Here is a 17,955-nt window from a genome sequence, read left to right as displayed (position 1 = left end):
AGGGATAGGTGAGCGGGCGAGATTATAGTGCACTCCTTCCCTGCCCATACGTGACAATCCCTAAGCTTAAAAGATTAATTTTCTTATTTAAATTGAAGTTTTATGGTAGCTAGTGCTACCATAAATTTTTTTAGGTAATGTCCCAGGCCCAGCAGCATCAGTAAATCATATAGTGGCTGAATGACACAGCGTGGAGCTGGTGGCAGCATGAGGAGACCATATAGTGGCTGAATGGCACAGCGTGGAGCTGGTGGCAGCATGAGGAGACCATATAGTGGCTGAATGGCACAGCCTGGAGATGGCGGCAGCATGAGTAGACCATATAGTGGCTGAATGACACAGCCTGGAGTTGGTGGCAGCATGGGTAGAACATATAGTGTGACTGAATAGCACAGCCTGGAGTTGGCGGCAGCATGAGGAGACGATATAGTGGCTGAATGGCACAGCCTGGAGTTGGCGGCAGCATGAGTAGAACATATAGTGGTTGAATGACACAGCGTGGAGGTGGCGGCAGCATAAGTAGAACATATAGTGGCTGAATGTCACAGCCTAAGGTTGGCGGCAGCATGAGTAGAACATATAGTGGCTGAATGACACAGCCACATAGTGGCTGAATGGCACAGCCTGGAGTTGGTGGCAACATGAGTAAAACATATAGTGGCTGAATGACACAGCATGGAGGGGAGCGGCAGCATGAAGAGACCATATAGTGGCTCAATGGCACAGCGTGGAGGTGTTGGCAGCATGAGGAGACCATATAGTGCCTGAATGACACAGCGTGGAGGTGTTCGCAGCATAAGGAAACCATATAGTGGCTGAATGACACAGCGTGGATGAGGCTGAAGCATGAGGAGACCATATAGAGGCTGAATTACACAGCATGGAGGTGGTGGTAGCATGAGGAGACCATTTAGTGGCTGAATGACACAGCGTGGAGGTGTTGGCAGCATGAGTAGAACATATAAAAGTGACCCGGTGAAAGAGTGGTGCGGTGGGTTGCAATACCAGTACCCGGTGACAAAGGTGGGTGAAAAAAGGTCTGATGCGGAGGAATATTTGTTAAGGGGGAGTAACGCCTTAAATCGGTTTGGCACTATCCATATTTGTGAAGCGTTGTTGTGGTACCATGGTCAATCTACTCTGGTGCATCAGGCATTGGTGGGTGGAAATCCTGGCTGATCCATGCCAGATTCATCTTCGCAAAGGTCAGTCTCTCCACATTTTTCGTGGACAGACGAGTTCTCCTTGGGGTGACTATGGCCCCCGCTGCACTAAGCACCTGCTCTGATGGCACACTACTGGCTTGGCAGGACAGCTTTTCCAGGGCAAACTCTGCTATTTGCGGCCACAAATCAAGTTTGGCTGCCCAGAAGTCCAGCGGATCTACAAGGTGTGTTGGTCATGTCAAGGTATGCCACATCCTGATTGTACAAGTCCTGCTCCAGGTCTACCTGCTGCTGATGAGTTGCTTCACTATGTGGGTGAAGAAAGGTCTGTAGACTCAGGTTGCTGCTGATGGAGCTGGTACTGCTCCTGCCACCTCACCCCTTCTCAGCACACATGGCAGTGGAAGGTGAGCACAGAGGGCCCCCGGAGTCATACCTGCGAGAGATGGCGCCAATAGACATCGGCTAAAAGTAGGATGTCTCTGTAGTAGGTCAGTTTGTCCACCCTCTCAGTGGGTGTAAAAAAGGCCCCCATTTTGTGCCAGAAGGGAGAGTCCAATAAGGTGGAGAGCCAGAAGTCATCCCGCTGATGAATATTGAAAATTCGTCCGTCACTACGCAAGCAAGTGAGCATGCATCGTACCATTTGTGCAATCGACTCGGAGGGCCTCCCTGCCTCCATCTTCACTGCATACTGCCACGGTGTGTCTGCGTTCGCTGTCTCACCTTCCTCATAACCCTCTAGCTTCTTTGGCTGCTCCTGCTCCTCCTTTCCTGTCAGATTACTAGAAAAACCACCCATTTTGCAAAACCAAAACTGTGCTCCACTGTGCCCCTCCCCCTCCACCTCTTCCTCCTCCAGTTCAGCCCCCACAGGGCTCATGTGGCCGTGAGATGTAGGCGCCACGTCTCCAGTGCCCTGACCAGCCATCGTTTCCAACACGTGTTGTAGGAAATGAAGAAGTAGAATGACGTCGTTCATTCAGTAATCCTGGCGACTGACTAATAAGGTGGCTTCCTCAAAGGTTCTGAGCAAACGGAAGGTGTCACGTATGAGCTGCCACTGGTTGACATTGAAGTCACACAGGGGAGTCCCCCTATCCCCTTGGATCATCAAGACATCGGTGATTGCTTTTCTCTGTTCGAATAGTTGGTCCAACATCTGGAGGGTGGAATTCCAATGTGTGGCAATGTCGCAAATCAGGCTATGTTGGGGATACCGTTCTAATGCTCCAGCTCAAGGAGAGTGTGCTTTGCAATGTACAAGTGGCAAAGTTTCCCATTGTTAGGATGTCTTGCAAATGGCGGAAACACTTCAGGAACCGCTTGATAACCAGATTGAACAGATGTGCCATGCAGGGTGAATGGCTCAGCTTTCCTTGTCCCAGCGCAGACAAGATGTTCTTCCGGTTGTCAGTCACCATGGTTCCCATTTCCAGTTTTCGTGGAGTAAGCCATGCTCCGATTTCTTTAAGAGTGACTTTTAGCAGTTCCTCCCTGTGCGACTACATTTGCCAAGACAAACCATGTGAAGAACAGCGTGATACCGGCGTGCCCTGCACACAGGGTATGCGGAAGGGGCACTGATACTTGTCCGTGCATTGGAGGCTGAGGACACAGTGGAGGACGAGGAGGCGGAGTCGCACACTTTCACAGGACCAATGGCATGAGAGCATGGAGGTGGAAGCAGCGTGACCTTTCCAAGTTGGTGTTGTGGCTGTGCAGGAACCACAAAGGGCCGTAAAGGACATGTATTGACCCTTACCATAGTTACAGCTCAAGACGTCGGCACTGCCGTGCACTTTGGTATACACCGACAGCCTCAAGGACTGGCCCACCTTCTCTTCCACAAAATTGTGCAGGGCTGGTACTGCCTTCTTCGCAAAGAAATGAGGGCTTAGGACTCTCCACCTCAGCTCGGCACAAGCCATCAGTTCTCTGAAAGGTGCAGAGTCCACCACTTGAAAACGGAAGGACTGCAGCACCAGCAATTTGGACAGAAGCACATTCAGCTTCTGCTCCATTGGATGAGTGGGCGCATACTGTTGTCTCTTGGACATGGCTTCGCCAATGGATTGCTGGCGGAATGACTGATTAAAGGTATGAGAAGCAGGAGCTTATGGACCGACAGAAGGATCGTATTACACACAGCTCCCTTCAGCTAAGGTGGTGGAGCCTTGGCTGACTAAAAGAGGGAGCGGCGTGCCACTGGGTGATGCAACAGGCTGGACCACCACATCGGAGCCACGGTTCTCCCAGGCCGTTTTATGGTGGAGCAGCATATGCTGACGCAGGGCCGTAGTGCCAACATTGGAACCCTGGCCACGCTTCACTTTCTGCCGACACATCTTGTATGTGGCTATGTTAACCTTTTCCGGATGCTTGATGAAAAACTGCCACACCACCAAGTAGCTGATTTTTCCTCACTAATTGACTGCTACTACCACCATCTCCAGGAACCCCTGTTCCACTGCCTCCCAGGAAGGTAGGCTGCCCCGAAACAGGTGATCTCCCCCGGGCACGTTTGGCTCCAGATTTTCAACTTCTGCCACCATGCTGACTGTCAACCATGCTACTACCATGCTGGCTCAGCTGCTGCCTCATGGGCAACCTGCAACCCTCTTCTCCTGATGATGATGAAGCCCCATCTGCACCCTGCTCCCAATTGTGATCAGCATCATCATCATCAACAAGTCCCTGATGTCCTCCTCAGGTTCTTCAACAGTGTCTGCTTCAGGACCCTGAACGTTAGCAACACCACCTCGCATGTCACTCTCCGCATCACTACCTGCCCGCATAGCAGAGGAAGCGGCGATGTCGCCTCCACTTCTTGGCTGGGCAGAAGCTTCTGACTGTCCTCTATTAGATCATCCTCACTGAATAGTGGAGCTGAACCCACAGCATAAGATACTTCTGCAGGGGAGGGAGCAGCATAGGACAGAGGCAATGGGAGGACAAGGACTGCTCCCGGGCCATGCCAACTGAGGGTTGTGTCTGAGGAACCCACCGACTGTTGACTGGGGGTAACAGATGTCACGTGTGATGAAGTGGATGAATTTGTTATCCAATCAATGACGGAAGATGGTCGAGACATGACTGCTAGCTGATACCGGGATATCAGGCCTCTCGCTGCGACTCCTGCTGCCATTTGCCCCTAGTCTGCTGTGACCTCTGCTTGTCCTCTTTGCATGTCCTGGCACCTCTCTGCCTGACATACTTAGTGCGTATATGAGGGGAGTACAATACACTTCACTACGCTTAAAACAGTATTTGTCTAGAACAGCATCAGTAAAACACCAGCCGGTGATTACTTTTGCCTGGACTTTCACAGTATCTAGGCCCTTGAGAGTTTGACAGGTAAAAAATAGTACACCACTTAAATGTAGGTATGCACTTATGAGGGCAGAAAAATGCGCTACAGTACTCTTTAAAAAGTATTTTAGTACAACACCAGCTGGTGAGTACTTTTTCCTGGCCTTTCACAGTATCTAGGCCCTTGACAGATTAACAGATACAAAATAGTACACTACTTAGATGTGGGTATGTGGTATGCACTTATGAGGGAAGAAACATGCGCTACAGTACGCTTAAAAAAGTATTTGAGTAAAACACCAGCCGGTGATTACTTTTGCCTGGACTTTCACAGTATCTAGGCCCTTAAGAGTTTGACAAAATGTGCCCACTAGATGGCAGTGGTGCTTTAAAATTACAACTACTGTGTACTTTTTACATTCCTCTAATCAATTTCTTTTGAGTCTGTTGCACAGACTATTAAAAATGGACCGCTGGGTATGTATTACACTGTCGACAGACTAGTATAACCAGCAGATCATTGGTTGTGGAACAAAGACACAGAGTTGCGTTAAAAACGTATTCCTCCCTCCTCTCCTAACATTTCTCCAGCTGAGCCAGCTTGTTCAAACGTATGAGGCAACACACAGCTCTCTGCCCCCTCTGTAATATAATGCTGTAGAAAGTGACTGGGAGGTTAATCACTGCAGTAGGAAATCTTTTCTGTGTAAAACACAGTGCTCTCTGTCCACCAGAACGCTGATGTGACTAGGAGGTGAAACGCTGCTGTAAAAAGCTTTTCTGTGTAACACCCAGCGCTGTCTGTCCTATCTCTTTTAGGTGAAAGGATGAAGTGACTAGCCGGAATATGGCTGCCGATTATATAGGGCTGTGACATCACAGCGGTGACTGGCTGCTGATAGGCTGCATCCTGCATGTGATTCATGGTCATCCTGCCTACCCTTGTTCCCACCTTTTCAGGATTCCTTGCCCCATGTCCTCACATGTGGATCCCCCATTTTAGATGCCCCGATGCCTTGATTGCACTAAATGGAGTTTAATTAAGCGATTCGCACAATAGAATTTGGGTGATATTCATATTCGTTACAAATCAAATTTTTCATGAAATCCATAAGGAATTCTGATTCGTCAGATTCGAATTACTCATCTCTAGCTACCTATATAGACATTTATCATGAGTGGTATGACATACCCTGCATTCAACTTATTTATTTAATGCCCCTCTGTCGGTCCATAAAAGGAGCCATAATAGGGAAAGTTAGGAGGGAGGAGAATGATCACACTTGAGGACTATACATTTACCATTTATTTGTATTACAGAATTGTACCACAAATGTCAAATCATCATCCAATGATGACAACACTGCTATCGTAAAAGTATTTCTTACTGCAGGTATGTGGCCTACTAACAGAGTTTGATTACACTGTGTAACACATATAGTTTTCTTTTTTTTTTTTTTTTTTTTTTTGGTACTGGCCAGTATTAAAAGTGATATTCCCAATTGCTTAAAAAAAAAAAAAAAAAAAAAAAAAGGAAACAAAATGTCCTTTTTGGCCAGTATTATAAGTGATATTTCCCAATTGATAAAAAAGGAAAGAAAATTTCTATTAAAAGGAACGGACCTTTTTAGACACTTAGGGGGAGATTTATTAAGACCTGTGCTGAGGAAAAGTTGACCAATTGCCCCTGGCAACCAATCAGATTGCTTCTTTCATTTTTCACAGACCTTTTTAAAAATGAAAGAAGCAATGATTGGTTGCTATGGGCAACTGGTCGACTTTTCCTTGATGAATTTCCCCCTTCATCCCATTAAGTTTCTGATTGTAGGGGTCTGACCACTTAGTGTTACTATTATGATTATCATTATTATTAGATTGCTCCATGCTATGACATGTTAAAGCGGTACTTCCCCTGATAATATTTAAACAGAAAAACAGAAAAGTTAAACAGATTTGTAAATTACTTTATTTAAATATCGTAATCCTTCCAGTACTTATCAGCTGCTGTATAATACAGAGGAAGTTCTTTTCTTTTTGAATGTATTTTCTGTCTGACCACAGTGCTCTCTGCTGACACCTCAGTCCATGTCAGGAACTGTCCAGAGCAAGAGGTTTGCTATGGAGATTTGCTCCTACTCTGGACAGTTCATAAAATGGACAGAGGTGTCAGCAGAGAGCACTGTGGTCAGGCAGAAAGTAAATTAAAAAAGAAAAGAACTTCCTCTGTAGTACACAGCAGCTGATACCATTTTTCCTTTTGCACAGTAAACTGTATTAGTACTATGAGATTATTCTCGAAAACAACACACTCAATGGATGGGGAACAATAACTATCAATAGCGTGAACTTACAGACACAATAGTGTGTGGTCCCTGCTCAGAAACCCATTGTATTATCCATAGCAGAGATTCTCTAGAAAGTAGCTATTGCTGTTCTTTTTGATTGGCACTGGCACATATAATTTCCCCTGAAGCATTGTTGCTATGGAATTGAACATGCAATATCCAGTCTCCCCGGTGATAACTGCTGAGTAGTATTTATTTACACATGCATATGGCAACCCTTATGTATATACTGTTTCTGAAGGTCAGTGTGCTCAGTGTATTCATAAAATATGTTGAATAGATTGACAGGTGAAGAAAAACTTAAGACTCCCTTATTCCATAGGCCATGTATTCTCTGCATAGGCATCAAAATTGGCACATATAGCAGGAGATAGGAAAAATGAAGCAATTGCCGATGGCAACCAATCAAATTACTTCTTCCATTCTTCAGAGGCCTTTTAAAAGATAAAAGAAGCAATCTGATTGGTTGCTATGCCTGTTGCTCCCATTTTTCCTTTTTGCTTTTATACCCTAATTTTGCTGACAGAATGCCCTAATAGAATACAGTAACCCCCCGACATGTGATGGCCCCGACATATGATACAATCGACATACGATGGCCTCTCAGAGGCCATCGCATGTCGATGTCAGCATCGACATACGATGCTTTTATATGTCGGGGCCATCGCATTAACTGCTATCCGACAGCACAAAATGCTTAAGCTGCTGTCGGATAGTAGTTTAAGCATCCCGGACAGGTTCGCTTACCTATCCCCGCTGCTCCGGGTCCACTTCGCGATCCTCCGGCGTCTTCTGTATCTTCTCCAGGATCCGGGCCTCGCTTTCTGGCGTCGTTATTACGTCACTATGCACGCCGTGCCGGCGCAGCAGCGTAATAACGTCACCAGAAAGCAAGGCCTGGACCCTGCAGAAGATGCGGAAGAAGCCGGAGGATCCCGAAGTGGACCCGGAGCAGCGGGACAGCATCGGGAGCCCCTGGGACAGTATCGGGAGCGTTGGGGACGCGGTCAGGAGCGGCGGTGACAGGTGGGTCGTTTGGAACGAATTACCATCGTATGTTGTGGGACCACTGTATAGGTTTTCTGTATAAAAAAATGTCTTTAAACATAAAATCTTTGACATGAACGCTAATGCTGAGTTGGCAAACACTTAATAACTTGGTGTGTTATTGCATCCATAACAAACTGAATGTTTTATAGTATATTTGCTTGTTTGGATAATCTCCGCTATTTGCTGCTAAAAGGGTTGGGAAATACAAAGTTCTGGTGATACAGTCAGGTATAAAGGGGAACAACAAGGGGAAGGCACACCTATTAATAGCTATAATCACAGTACTGCACCAGACCTAGTACAGTACGGGGTCCAGCAGTATACCGATGACACCTGCAGGGTGTACGTAATCTAGTTGAAGAATCAATGCATCCCAAAAACAAAAAAAACATAGCATTCACTCACCGCTAGGTATGTGTCTACGAGCCAAGAAGTCCAGGGTGACAGGGAGGCATTACAAGATGTAACGAAGCGCTCAGAGGCAACGCTGGCCGTTTCACACATTAATATGTGCTTCTTCCGGCCTTCAAGGGCCAGAAGAAGCACGCATTGACGTGTAAAACAGCCGGCTTTGCCTCTAAGCACTTCGGTACATCATGTAATGCCTCCCTGTGACCCCGGACTTCTGGGCTTGTAGACACATACCTAGCGGTGAGTGCATGCTATGGTTTTTTTGGTTTTGGGATGCATTGATTCTTCAACTAGATTACGTGCACCCTGCAGGTGTCATCGGTAGACTGCTGGACCCTGCACTGTCAGGTATAATCTAACAATTCAAAGTCTTGCAAGTGTATGTCTTTCTCACTCGCAATTCCTATGTGCTATATTCTACTACATTATTTCTCAGTTGTGACATCATATTAACTGTATGTTTGCTTGTCTTGCAGATGAACAGTTTGACCACAATTCTGCAAATTGTAAGTATACAGACAGAAGTATAGATACAGTTGGCAATGAACACCAAACAAATTCCAGCCACAATTCTTTTCATTATAGGCTAGAAAAAGAATGTTTTCTTGCTCCATTTATACAATTAATCTTATCTGCCTGCACTAGTCTTTATACATGCAGTCCAAGTAAGCTGGGTCTAGCTACTATATAGGGGTGTGGGGGTAACAAAAGCACCTCTTATGATGCCTGATGGAACCCAATGGTCTCTCAATGACATACAGAAAGACACTATTATTATAAATGGCACATATACGGTGCAGGACCTGCTAAAGATGTAAAAGCCAAAAACTTCAGGTTATGCCTTAAAAAAAAAAGTTAATGCTGGTTAGTTTTACATTATTTCCCTGTAGTATCATGCTAAAGGGTTAATCCCATTATATATATATATATATATATATATATATATATCCCACTTAGACAACATGCCATCAGTGCTTTATACATAGGTGAAATACTGATCCCTTGCCCAGCTGATAAGGTGACTTCAGGCTGATGCATTAACCCCTTAACGACGCAGGACGTAAATGTACGTCCTGGCGAGGTGGTACATCTCGATCCTGTGATCCCGTGGTTGTCCGCCATTAACCCCTCAGATGCCGTGATCAATACAGATCACGGCATCTGCAGCATCGTGGTCATTAAAATGGATGATCGGATCGCCCGCAACGCTGCCGCGGCGATCCGATCATCCAGCATGGCAGACGGAGGTCCCCTCACCTGGCTCCGCTGCCTTCCCGACGTCTTCTGCTCTGATCTGCCTTCCCGCAGACCAGAGCAGAAAATGACCGATAATCCTGATCAGTGCTATGTCCTATACATAGCACTGGACAGTATTAGCAATCGAATGATTGCTATAAATAGTCCCCTATGGGGACTATTAAAGTGTAAAATTAAAAGTAAAAAAAGTAAAAAAAATTAAGTAAAAAAAATTTGAAAAACCCCCTCCCCCAATAAAACCGCAAATTATCCCATTTTTTCCTATTTCACCCCCAAAAAGTGTAAAAAAAATATTTTATATGCATATTTGGTATCGTCGCGTGCGTAAATATCTGAACTATTAAAATAAAATGTTAATGAAACCGTATGGTGAACGGCGTGAACGTAAAAAAAAGGCCAAAATAGCTGCTTTTTTTATAACATTTTATTCCCCAAAAAAATCATAAAAAATGGACTAAAAGTTTTATATAAGCAAATATGGTATCAATAAAAAGTACTGATCACAGCACAAAAAATGAGCACTTATACCACCGCTTATACGGAAAAATGAAAAAGTTATAGGTCTTCAAAATAAGGGGATTTTAAACAAACTAATTTGGTTAAAAAGTTTGCGATTTTTTTTAAGCGCAACAGTAATACAGTAATAGAAAAGTATGTTATTATGGGTATCATTTTAATCGTATTGACCCAAAGAATAAAAAACATATGCCATTTTTACCATAAATTGTACGGTGTGAAAACGAAACCTTCCAAAATTAGCAAAATTGCGGTGTTCTTGTTAATTTCACCACACAAATAGTATTTTTTGGTTGCGCCATACATTTTATGGTAAAGTGAGTGATGGCATTACAACGGACAACTGGTCGCGCAAAAAACAAGCCCTCATACTAGTCTGTGGATGAAAATATAAAAGAACTATGATTTTTTTGAAGGCGAGGAGGAAAAAACGAAAATGTTAAAATAAAATTGTCTGCGTCCTTAAGGCCCAAATGGGCTGAGTCCTTAAGGGGGTATTCCAGGCAAAAACTTTTTTATATATATCAACTGGCTCCAGAAAGTTAAACAGATTTGTAAATTACTTCTATTAAAAATCTTAATCCTTCCAGTACTTATGAGCTTCTGAAGTTAAGGTTGTTCTTTTCTAAGTGCTCTCTGATGACACCTGTCTCGGGAAACGCCCAGTTTAGAAGAGGTTTGCTATGGGGATTTGCTTATAAACTGGGCGTTTCCCGAGACAGGTGTCATCAGAGAGCACTTAGACAGAAAAGAACAACCTTAACTTCAGAAGCTCATAAGTACTGAAAGGATTAATATTTTTAATAGAAGTAATTTACAAATCTGTTTAACTTTCTGGAGCCAGTTGATATATATAAAAAAGTTTTTGCCTGGAACACCCCTTTAAGGGGTTAAGGTTGAAAATATAATTTTTTTTAGATGTGGCCGCACTTGTGCAAGGTTGTTTGGTTATTTCCCTAACTACATATCATTTTACAGATGGGAGACTGGATGTGAAGGCAGATGTCTACCTTACCAGTTGAAACTGGGGTTGGGGGGGAAAGGGGTCCTGTTTTTATGGACAATACATTAATTTACAGCTAGCAACTCATGTAGACCCAGAGGTTTAAGATGGATGTAGAAGGTGGCAGAGCAGCTTTGGGGATTATACATATACTTTACTAACAGTTTAAGATGGTACTATGTTTTTGGGAGGATCTGTCAGCTCTCCTAATGTCTAAAATAATATATATATATATATATATATATATATATATATATATATATATATATATAGGGCTCAGAATAGGGTCATTTAAAGCATGTTTATTAAAAAATAATAATTTTAAGTTTAAAAAAGTTTTTCAATAAGGTGTAAATAAAAAAAACTATATAAATTGGTGTAATTGTACAGAACAATGATAAAATGTGAGTTTTACTGCCCAGTAATAAATAAAGTATATTTTATGGTAAAATGAAAGCTATCATTACAGAGCATGACTTGTCCCAAACAGCTCTGTTAATGGAAAAAAGAGCTATGGGTTTTAAGAAGGCTAGGAGGAAAAAGCTAAAATGCAAAAATGAAAATCTTTCATTTTTCAACAGCAGTTCTGCATCTATCTAGGATCAGACACTTGTCCCCTATCCTGTGGATAGGGGATACTTTAAATGGGTACTCCGCCAAATGATAGGGGATAAGATCTCTGATTGCAGGGGTCCAGCCGCTGGCACCCCACGCAATCTCCGGCAAGCAATTCAGTCATCCGGTGCACGGTTAATGGCGAACACAGCCGACACACCCCTCCAATCAGGAGGCGTGACAGCTATGTACTAGCCGTCATACCCCCTTCCATAAACATGAATGGAGGGGATGTGCTGTGACTTCACAAACATGGAAGCTCCAAGTTTCCATGTTCAGAACGCTGAATTTTTCTTGTATATGTTTCCACTATGCTATACTAAAATAATAAATGTTCGTTCTTGTTTTCTTTTACAGGTTTTATTGTGTCATGGCAATTGAATTTATTACTCTCCTTAGTGCTTTTAGTAAAATTGATGTAAAGACACAACATATACAAATTTCGCTAGCATAATAGCATTACAGAAATTATTAATTTAAGGCAGAGGAACTTATGGGGCAATACCAAACACATTTGTTTATGGAAACTGACATACAGAAGATCTAATGCTGAATCCTGATTGTTAAAACTACAGAATCAAATTCTGCTCTACAGTGACTATGGCCAGTCTATTACCGCACAACCTTTCAGTCCAGTAACAGTTTGCAATTCCAAGTGGATGACATTCCATATAAATGGTCAGCAGCTAACTAACATAATAATGTTCTACAATGTAATATCTCCAATCACTGGAAGATCTTTTACATAACACAAAACAATTTTCCATTTGGAATGATTTTTGAAGAAATGCTCCTGTGTTTAGGTAAATTGTAGTTACATTCTTCGCTGGTTGCTTCTTCTTTTTTCCCTAATCAATTTCCCTAATGTGTTGAATAATATTGAGAAGATAATTCTCAGATCTTTGTTAATAAATTCAGTTTATAAGGATTATCTATCTATGGTTATTTATGTATCGCCAATGGATGGAGACATAACCTGAAGCTCATGTGTGGCAAACTCCCCTAAGCGTACCACATGAAAGAGTATTCTAAAATATATGACTGGGTTATGTTGTATGTGCCACAACCAGGGGGTTAGGAGCAACATATGGCTCGCAGTCTTAAACTGTGTATTAGAGATGAGCGAACCTTTCAAAAATTCGATTCGGCCAATTCGGCGAATTTTCCGAAAAAGTTTGCTTCGATCCGAATTTTTTCACGGCAAATCTATATTAAAAAAGGCAATTTCTAGCCTACATAAAGCCTTTATAGGGGTATAGAACACTTTGCTGTGTTCTAAAACGCATATGGAGTGTGCTGGGGTAGTGAAATAATACTGTTATTCAGAATAACATGCAGATTACCGGCATTGCTTTTAGAATCACTGCCGCACAGCTACACAATGACAGAGCCTGGTGGTGGCATCAGTGTCAGGAGACCATATAGTGACTGAATGACATAGTGTGGAGGTGTTGGCAGCATGAGGATACCATTTAGTGGCTGAATGGCACATTGTGGAGGTTTTGCAGCATGAGGAGACCATATAGCGGCTGAATGGCACAGCGTGGAAGTGTTGGCAGCATGAGGACACCATATAGTGGCTGAATGACACAGCTTGGATGAGGCTGAAGCATGAGGACACCATATAGTGGCTGAATGACACAGCGTGGAGGTGTTGGCAGCATGAGGAGACCATATAGTGTCTGAATGGCACAGCTTGGAGGTGTTGGCAGCATGAGGAGACCATATAGTGTATGAATGGCACAGCCCGGAGTTGCCAGCATGAGTAAGCACTAGCCCTTCACAATCCCTAAGATTAAAAGATGAATTAAAAAATTTTAACCAAAGATTTTGGATAGCGGGTGCTACCTATGAGAAAATTTAAAATTTCCATACCCAGGCCCCACAGCGGCATCAGTAAACCCTATATTGCCTGAATTACACAGCCTGGAGTTGGCTGATGCATGAGTACACAGCAGGGCTTCACAATCCCCCCCAAAAAAACACAACAATTTTAGAAATTTTTAAAAAGGATTTTGGATCGCAGGTGCTACCTATGAGAAAATTTGAAATTCCCAGACCCTGGCCCTACAGCGGCACCTGTAAACCATATATTGCCTGAATGACACAGCCTGGAGTTGGCTGATGCACGAGTATACACCAGGGCTTCACAATCCCCCCCCAAAAAAAACACACAATTTTTGAAATAAAAGAAAAAAGATTTTGGATAGCGGGTGCTACCTATGAGAAAATTTTAAATTACCAGACCCAGGCCCAGCAGCGCCATAATTTTTTTATTTGAAAATTAAAACAAACTTTGAGTTTCCCAGACCCCATCGTGTAGGTACGAAGGACCAAATCCAACAAGTCCCCACAGCAACATCAGTAAAGCATATATTGCCTGAATGACACAGCCTGGAGTTGACTGATTTACGAATACACAGCAGGGCTTCACAATTCTCCCCCCCCCCCCCCCCCAAAAAAAAAAAAAACACCACAATTTTTGAAATTTTTGAAAAAGATTTTGGATAGTGGGTGCTACCTATGAGAAAATTTGAAATTCCCAGACCCAGGACCAGCAGCGCCATTATTTTTTGATTTGAAATTTAAAACAACCTTTGCGTGTCCCGGACCCCAGTGTGTGGGTACGAAGGACAAAATCCAACAAGCCCCCACAGGGCTCATGTGCATGTGAGATGTAGGCGCAACATCTCCATAGCCCTGACCGGCCATTGTTTCCAAGACTTCTCGCCAAGGCAAACCATGTGAAAAACAGCGTGACACCGCCGTGACCTGCACACATGGTATGCTGAAGGGCCACTGAGACTTTTCCGGGCAGTGGAGGCTTAAGACACAGTGGAGGATGTGGAGGCGGAGTAGCACACTGTTACAGGCCCAACAGGCTGACAGAGTGTAGCAGGAAGCAGCATTGACACACCAGGGCTTCAAAATCCCAAAGAAAAAACAACCATTTTGAAAAAATTGTTAAGAATATTTAGGACAGCGTGTGCTACCTATATATTGCCTGAATGACACAGCCTGTAGTTGGCTGATGCATGTACCATGTGGGTACAAAGGACCTAATCTCACAAGCACCCACAGGGCTCATGTGGCCGTAAGATGTAGGCGCAACGTCTCCATAGCCCTGACCGGCCATTTTTTGTTTTTGCACCTTTGTATAAGAACAAGCACATATCCAAGAGTGCAGAAGACTCTATAATGCAGGACAGTGGACCACCAAAAGACATTCTTCTATAAAATAATTTTTTATGAAATAAAGAAGCAGAGTTCATCCCTCTCCGTATTTTTTTGGAAAATTTTACTTAAAAAATCACACGCAACAAGCGTTCAATAGTGTAATGGTTATTATTCTGAAAAATTCAAGTTTATTACAGTGATAATTATCAGAAAATTTGAAAAAACACTACCCAACAGTGTTTAATAACCCCATACATTGCACCATAAATGTTGAAATTTAAATTAAGCATGTATGCATGTATTTAAAAAATCCTAAAATTAAAGGCCCAACCCCAGAAGCATCATGAAGTCAAGTAGTTCCTGAAAGACACAGGTGCAGTCAGGAGTAGGCATCAGCAGTACCCAAGAGGCATTAATAACCCCTTACATTGCACGATCAATTGTGAGATCGAGCAATAACAGGTGTGTTATGCCCTCAGATGTCCGGGGCTGCACGCACGCTACACTGAACGGACTAGTGTGTGTCTATCTTTCACCGACAGGTATGGGTAACCCACTGAACCCTGTTCGCGATAGGGATAAGGGATTGCAATTATTTGCCAGGAAAGAAGAATCACAACTAAGTGCGGTCATAAGCTCGGGTTCATTAAGTCCCTGCCCTTTGTACACACCGCATGTCTCTACTACCGATTGGATGGTTTGGTGAGGTTCTCGGATTGTCCCCGGCGGGGTAGGAGAAGGCCCTGGCAGAGCACCGAGAATTTAAAGATCATTGTTGAAATTTGCATTAAGCATGTATTAGCTACTGCTAAACTTTCAAAAATTAAAGGTCCAAGGCCAGAAGTGTCAGTGAGGCGAGTAGTTCCTGAAAGACACAGGATGAGTCAGAGCAGGCATTCGCAGTACCCAAGAGGGTTTCATAACCCCTTACATTTAAAGATCAATGTTGAAATTTGCATTAAGCATGTATTTAGCTACTGCTAAACATCCAAAAATTGAAGGACCAAGGCCTGAGGCATCAGGGAGGCAAGTAGTTCCTGAAAGACACAGGATGAGTCAGGAACAGGAATTAACAGTACCCAAGAGGGTTTCATAACCCCTTACATTTAAAGATCAATGTTGACATTTGCATTAAGCATGTATTTAGCTACTGCTAAACTTCCAAAAATTAAAGGCCCGAGGCCAGAAGCATCAGTGAGGCAAGTACTTCCTGAAAGACAAAGGATGAGTCAGGAGCAGTCATTCTCAGTACCCAAGAGGGTTTCATAACCCCTTACATTTAAAGATCAATGTTGAAATTCGCATTAAGCATGTATTTAGCTACTGCTAAACATCCAAAAATTAAAGGCCCAAGGCCAGAAGCGTCAGTGAGGCAAGTTGTTCCTGAAAAACACAGGATGAGTCAGTAGCAGGCATTCACAGTAGCCAAGAGGGTTTCATAACCCCTTACATTTAAAGATTAATGTTGACATTTGCATTAAGCATGTATTTAGCTACTGCTAAACTTCCAAAAATTAAAGGCCCAAGGCCAGAAGCATCAGTGAGGCAAGTACTTCCTGAAAGACAAAGAATGAGTCAGGAGCAGTCATTCTCAGTACCCAAGAGCGTTTCATAACCCCTTACATTTAAAGATCAATGTTGAAATTTGCATTAAGCATGTATTTATCTACTGCTAAACATCCAAAAATTAAAGGCCCAAGGCCAGAAGCGTCAGTGAGGCAAGTAGTTCCTGAAAGACACAGGATGGGTCAGGAGCAGGCATTCGCAGTACCCAAGAGGGTTTCATAACCCCTTACATTTAAAGATCAATGTTGACATTTGCATTAAGCATATATTTAGCTACTGCTAAACATCCAGAAATTGAAGGCATCAGGCATCAGGGAGGCAAGTAGTTCCTGAAGAACACAGGATGAGTCAGGAGCAGGCAATGGCAGTACCAAAGAGGGTTTCATAACCCTAATTGATAACCCAAGAGGGTTTCATAACCAACCATAATTGGGAAATGTTGGTGTAGCAGCATGGTCAATCTACTCTGAGGCATCTGGCATTGGTGGCTGGAAATCCTGGCTGATCCATCCCTGATTCATCTTGACAAACGTCAGTCTCTCCACATTTTTAGTGGACAGACGAGTTCGCCTTGGGGTGACTATAGCCCCGGCCGCACTAAACACTCGCTCTAATGGCACACTACTGGCCAGGCAGGACAGCTTTTCCAGGGCAAACTCTGATAGTTGCGGCCATAAATCAAGTTTGGCTGCCTAGAAGTCCAGCGGATCTTCAATGGTTGTTTGCATGGTCATGTGAAGGTATGCCACCACCTGCTGGTTCAGGTCCTGCTCCATGTCTACCTGCTGCTGATGAGTTGCTTCACTATGCGGGTGAAGAAAGCTACCCATCAGCGACTGTAGACTCAGGCTGCTGCTGATTGAGCTGGTACTGCTCCTGCCAACCCTCCCCTCCCCAGCAGCCATGGCAGTGAATGGTGAGTGCAGAGGGCCCCCCCGAGTCAGACCTGCGAGTGGATGGACCATGTGGCCGATAGGCATCGGCCAACTGACTACGTAGAATGTCTCTGTAGTAGGTCAGTTTGTCCTCCCTCTCAGTGGGTGTAAAAAATGCCCCATTCTGGGACGGTAGCGAGGATCTAATAAAGGTGGAGATCCAGAAGTCATCCTGCTGACGAATTTTGACAATTCTAGCGGTCACCACGCAAGCAACTGAGCATGCATCGTGCCATTTGCGCCAGTGACTCGGAGGGACTACCTGCCTCCATCTCCACTGCACACTTCCACGGTGTGTCTGGGTCCTCTGTCTTGCCTTCCTCATAACCCTCCAGCTCCTCTGGCTGCTCCTGCTCCTTCTCTCCTGGCCGATGACTATAAACACCGGGCATCTCATCCAAACTAAACTGTGCTCCGCTCTGCCCCTCATCATCCTCCTCCAGTTCAGCCCCCACAGGGCTCATGTAGCCTTGAGATGTAGGTGCAACGTCTCCATTGCCGTGACCAGCCATGGTTTCAATAATTTGTTGTAGGAAATGTAGGAGTGGAATTACATCATTCATGGCATAATCCATGTGACTTACAAACAATGTGGCTTCCTC

The 17,955-nt window shown here is 43.8% G+C and overlaps 1 protein-coding gene across 4 annotated transcripts in view; it reads left to right on the top strand.

Moving 5' to 3' along the window:
• LOC130356233 (pancreatic secretory granule membrane major glycoprotein GP2-like) overlaps window positions 1–12,580 on the top strand; it is a 59,018-nt gene extending 46,438 nt beyond the window's left edge. For all 4 annotated transcript variants that reach the window (XM_056557443.1, XM_056557444.1, XM_056557445.1 and 1 more), the window contains 3 exons: window positions 5,799–5,871; window positions 8,761–8,790; window positions 12,033–12,580. In XM_056557443.1, the coding sequence (XP_056413418.1) occupies window positions 5,799–5,871; window positions 8,761–8,790; window positions 12,033–12,097 (168 nt within the window). In that variant the 3' untranslated portion in view covers window positions 12,098–12,580. The remainder of the gene's footprint in view (window positions 1–5,798; window positions 5,872–8,760; window positions 8,791–12,032) is intronic.
• Window positions 12,581–17,955: the final 5,375 nt, after the last annotated feature.

This window comes from Hyla sarda, chromosome 2 (genome assembly GCF_029499605.1).
Source record: "Hyla sarda isolate aHylSar1 chromosome 2, aHylSar1.hap1, whole genome shotgun sequence".
Lineage (NCBI taxonomy): Eukaryota > Metazoa > Chordata > Amphibia > Anura > Hylidae > Hyla > Hyla sarda.
The sequence above is the reverse complement of the archived record's forward strand: the minus strand, read 5'-3'. Positions and strand labels throughout refer to the sequence as shown.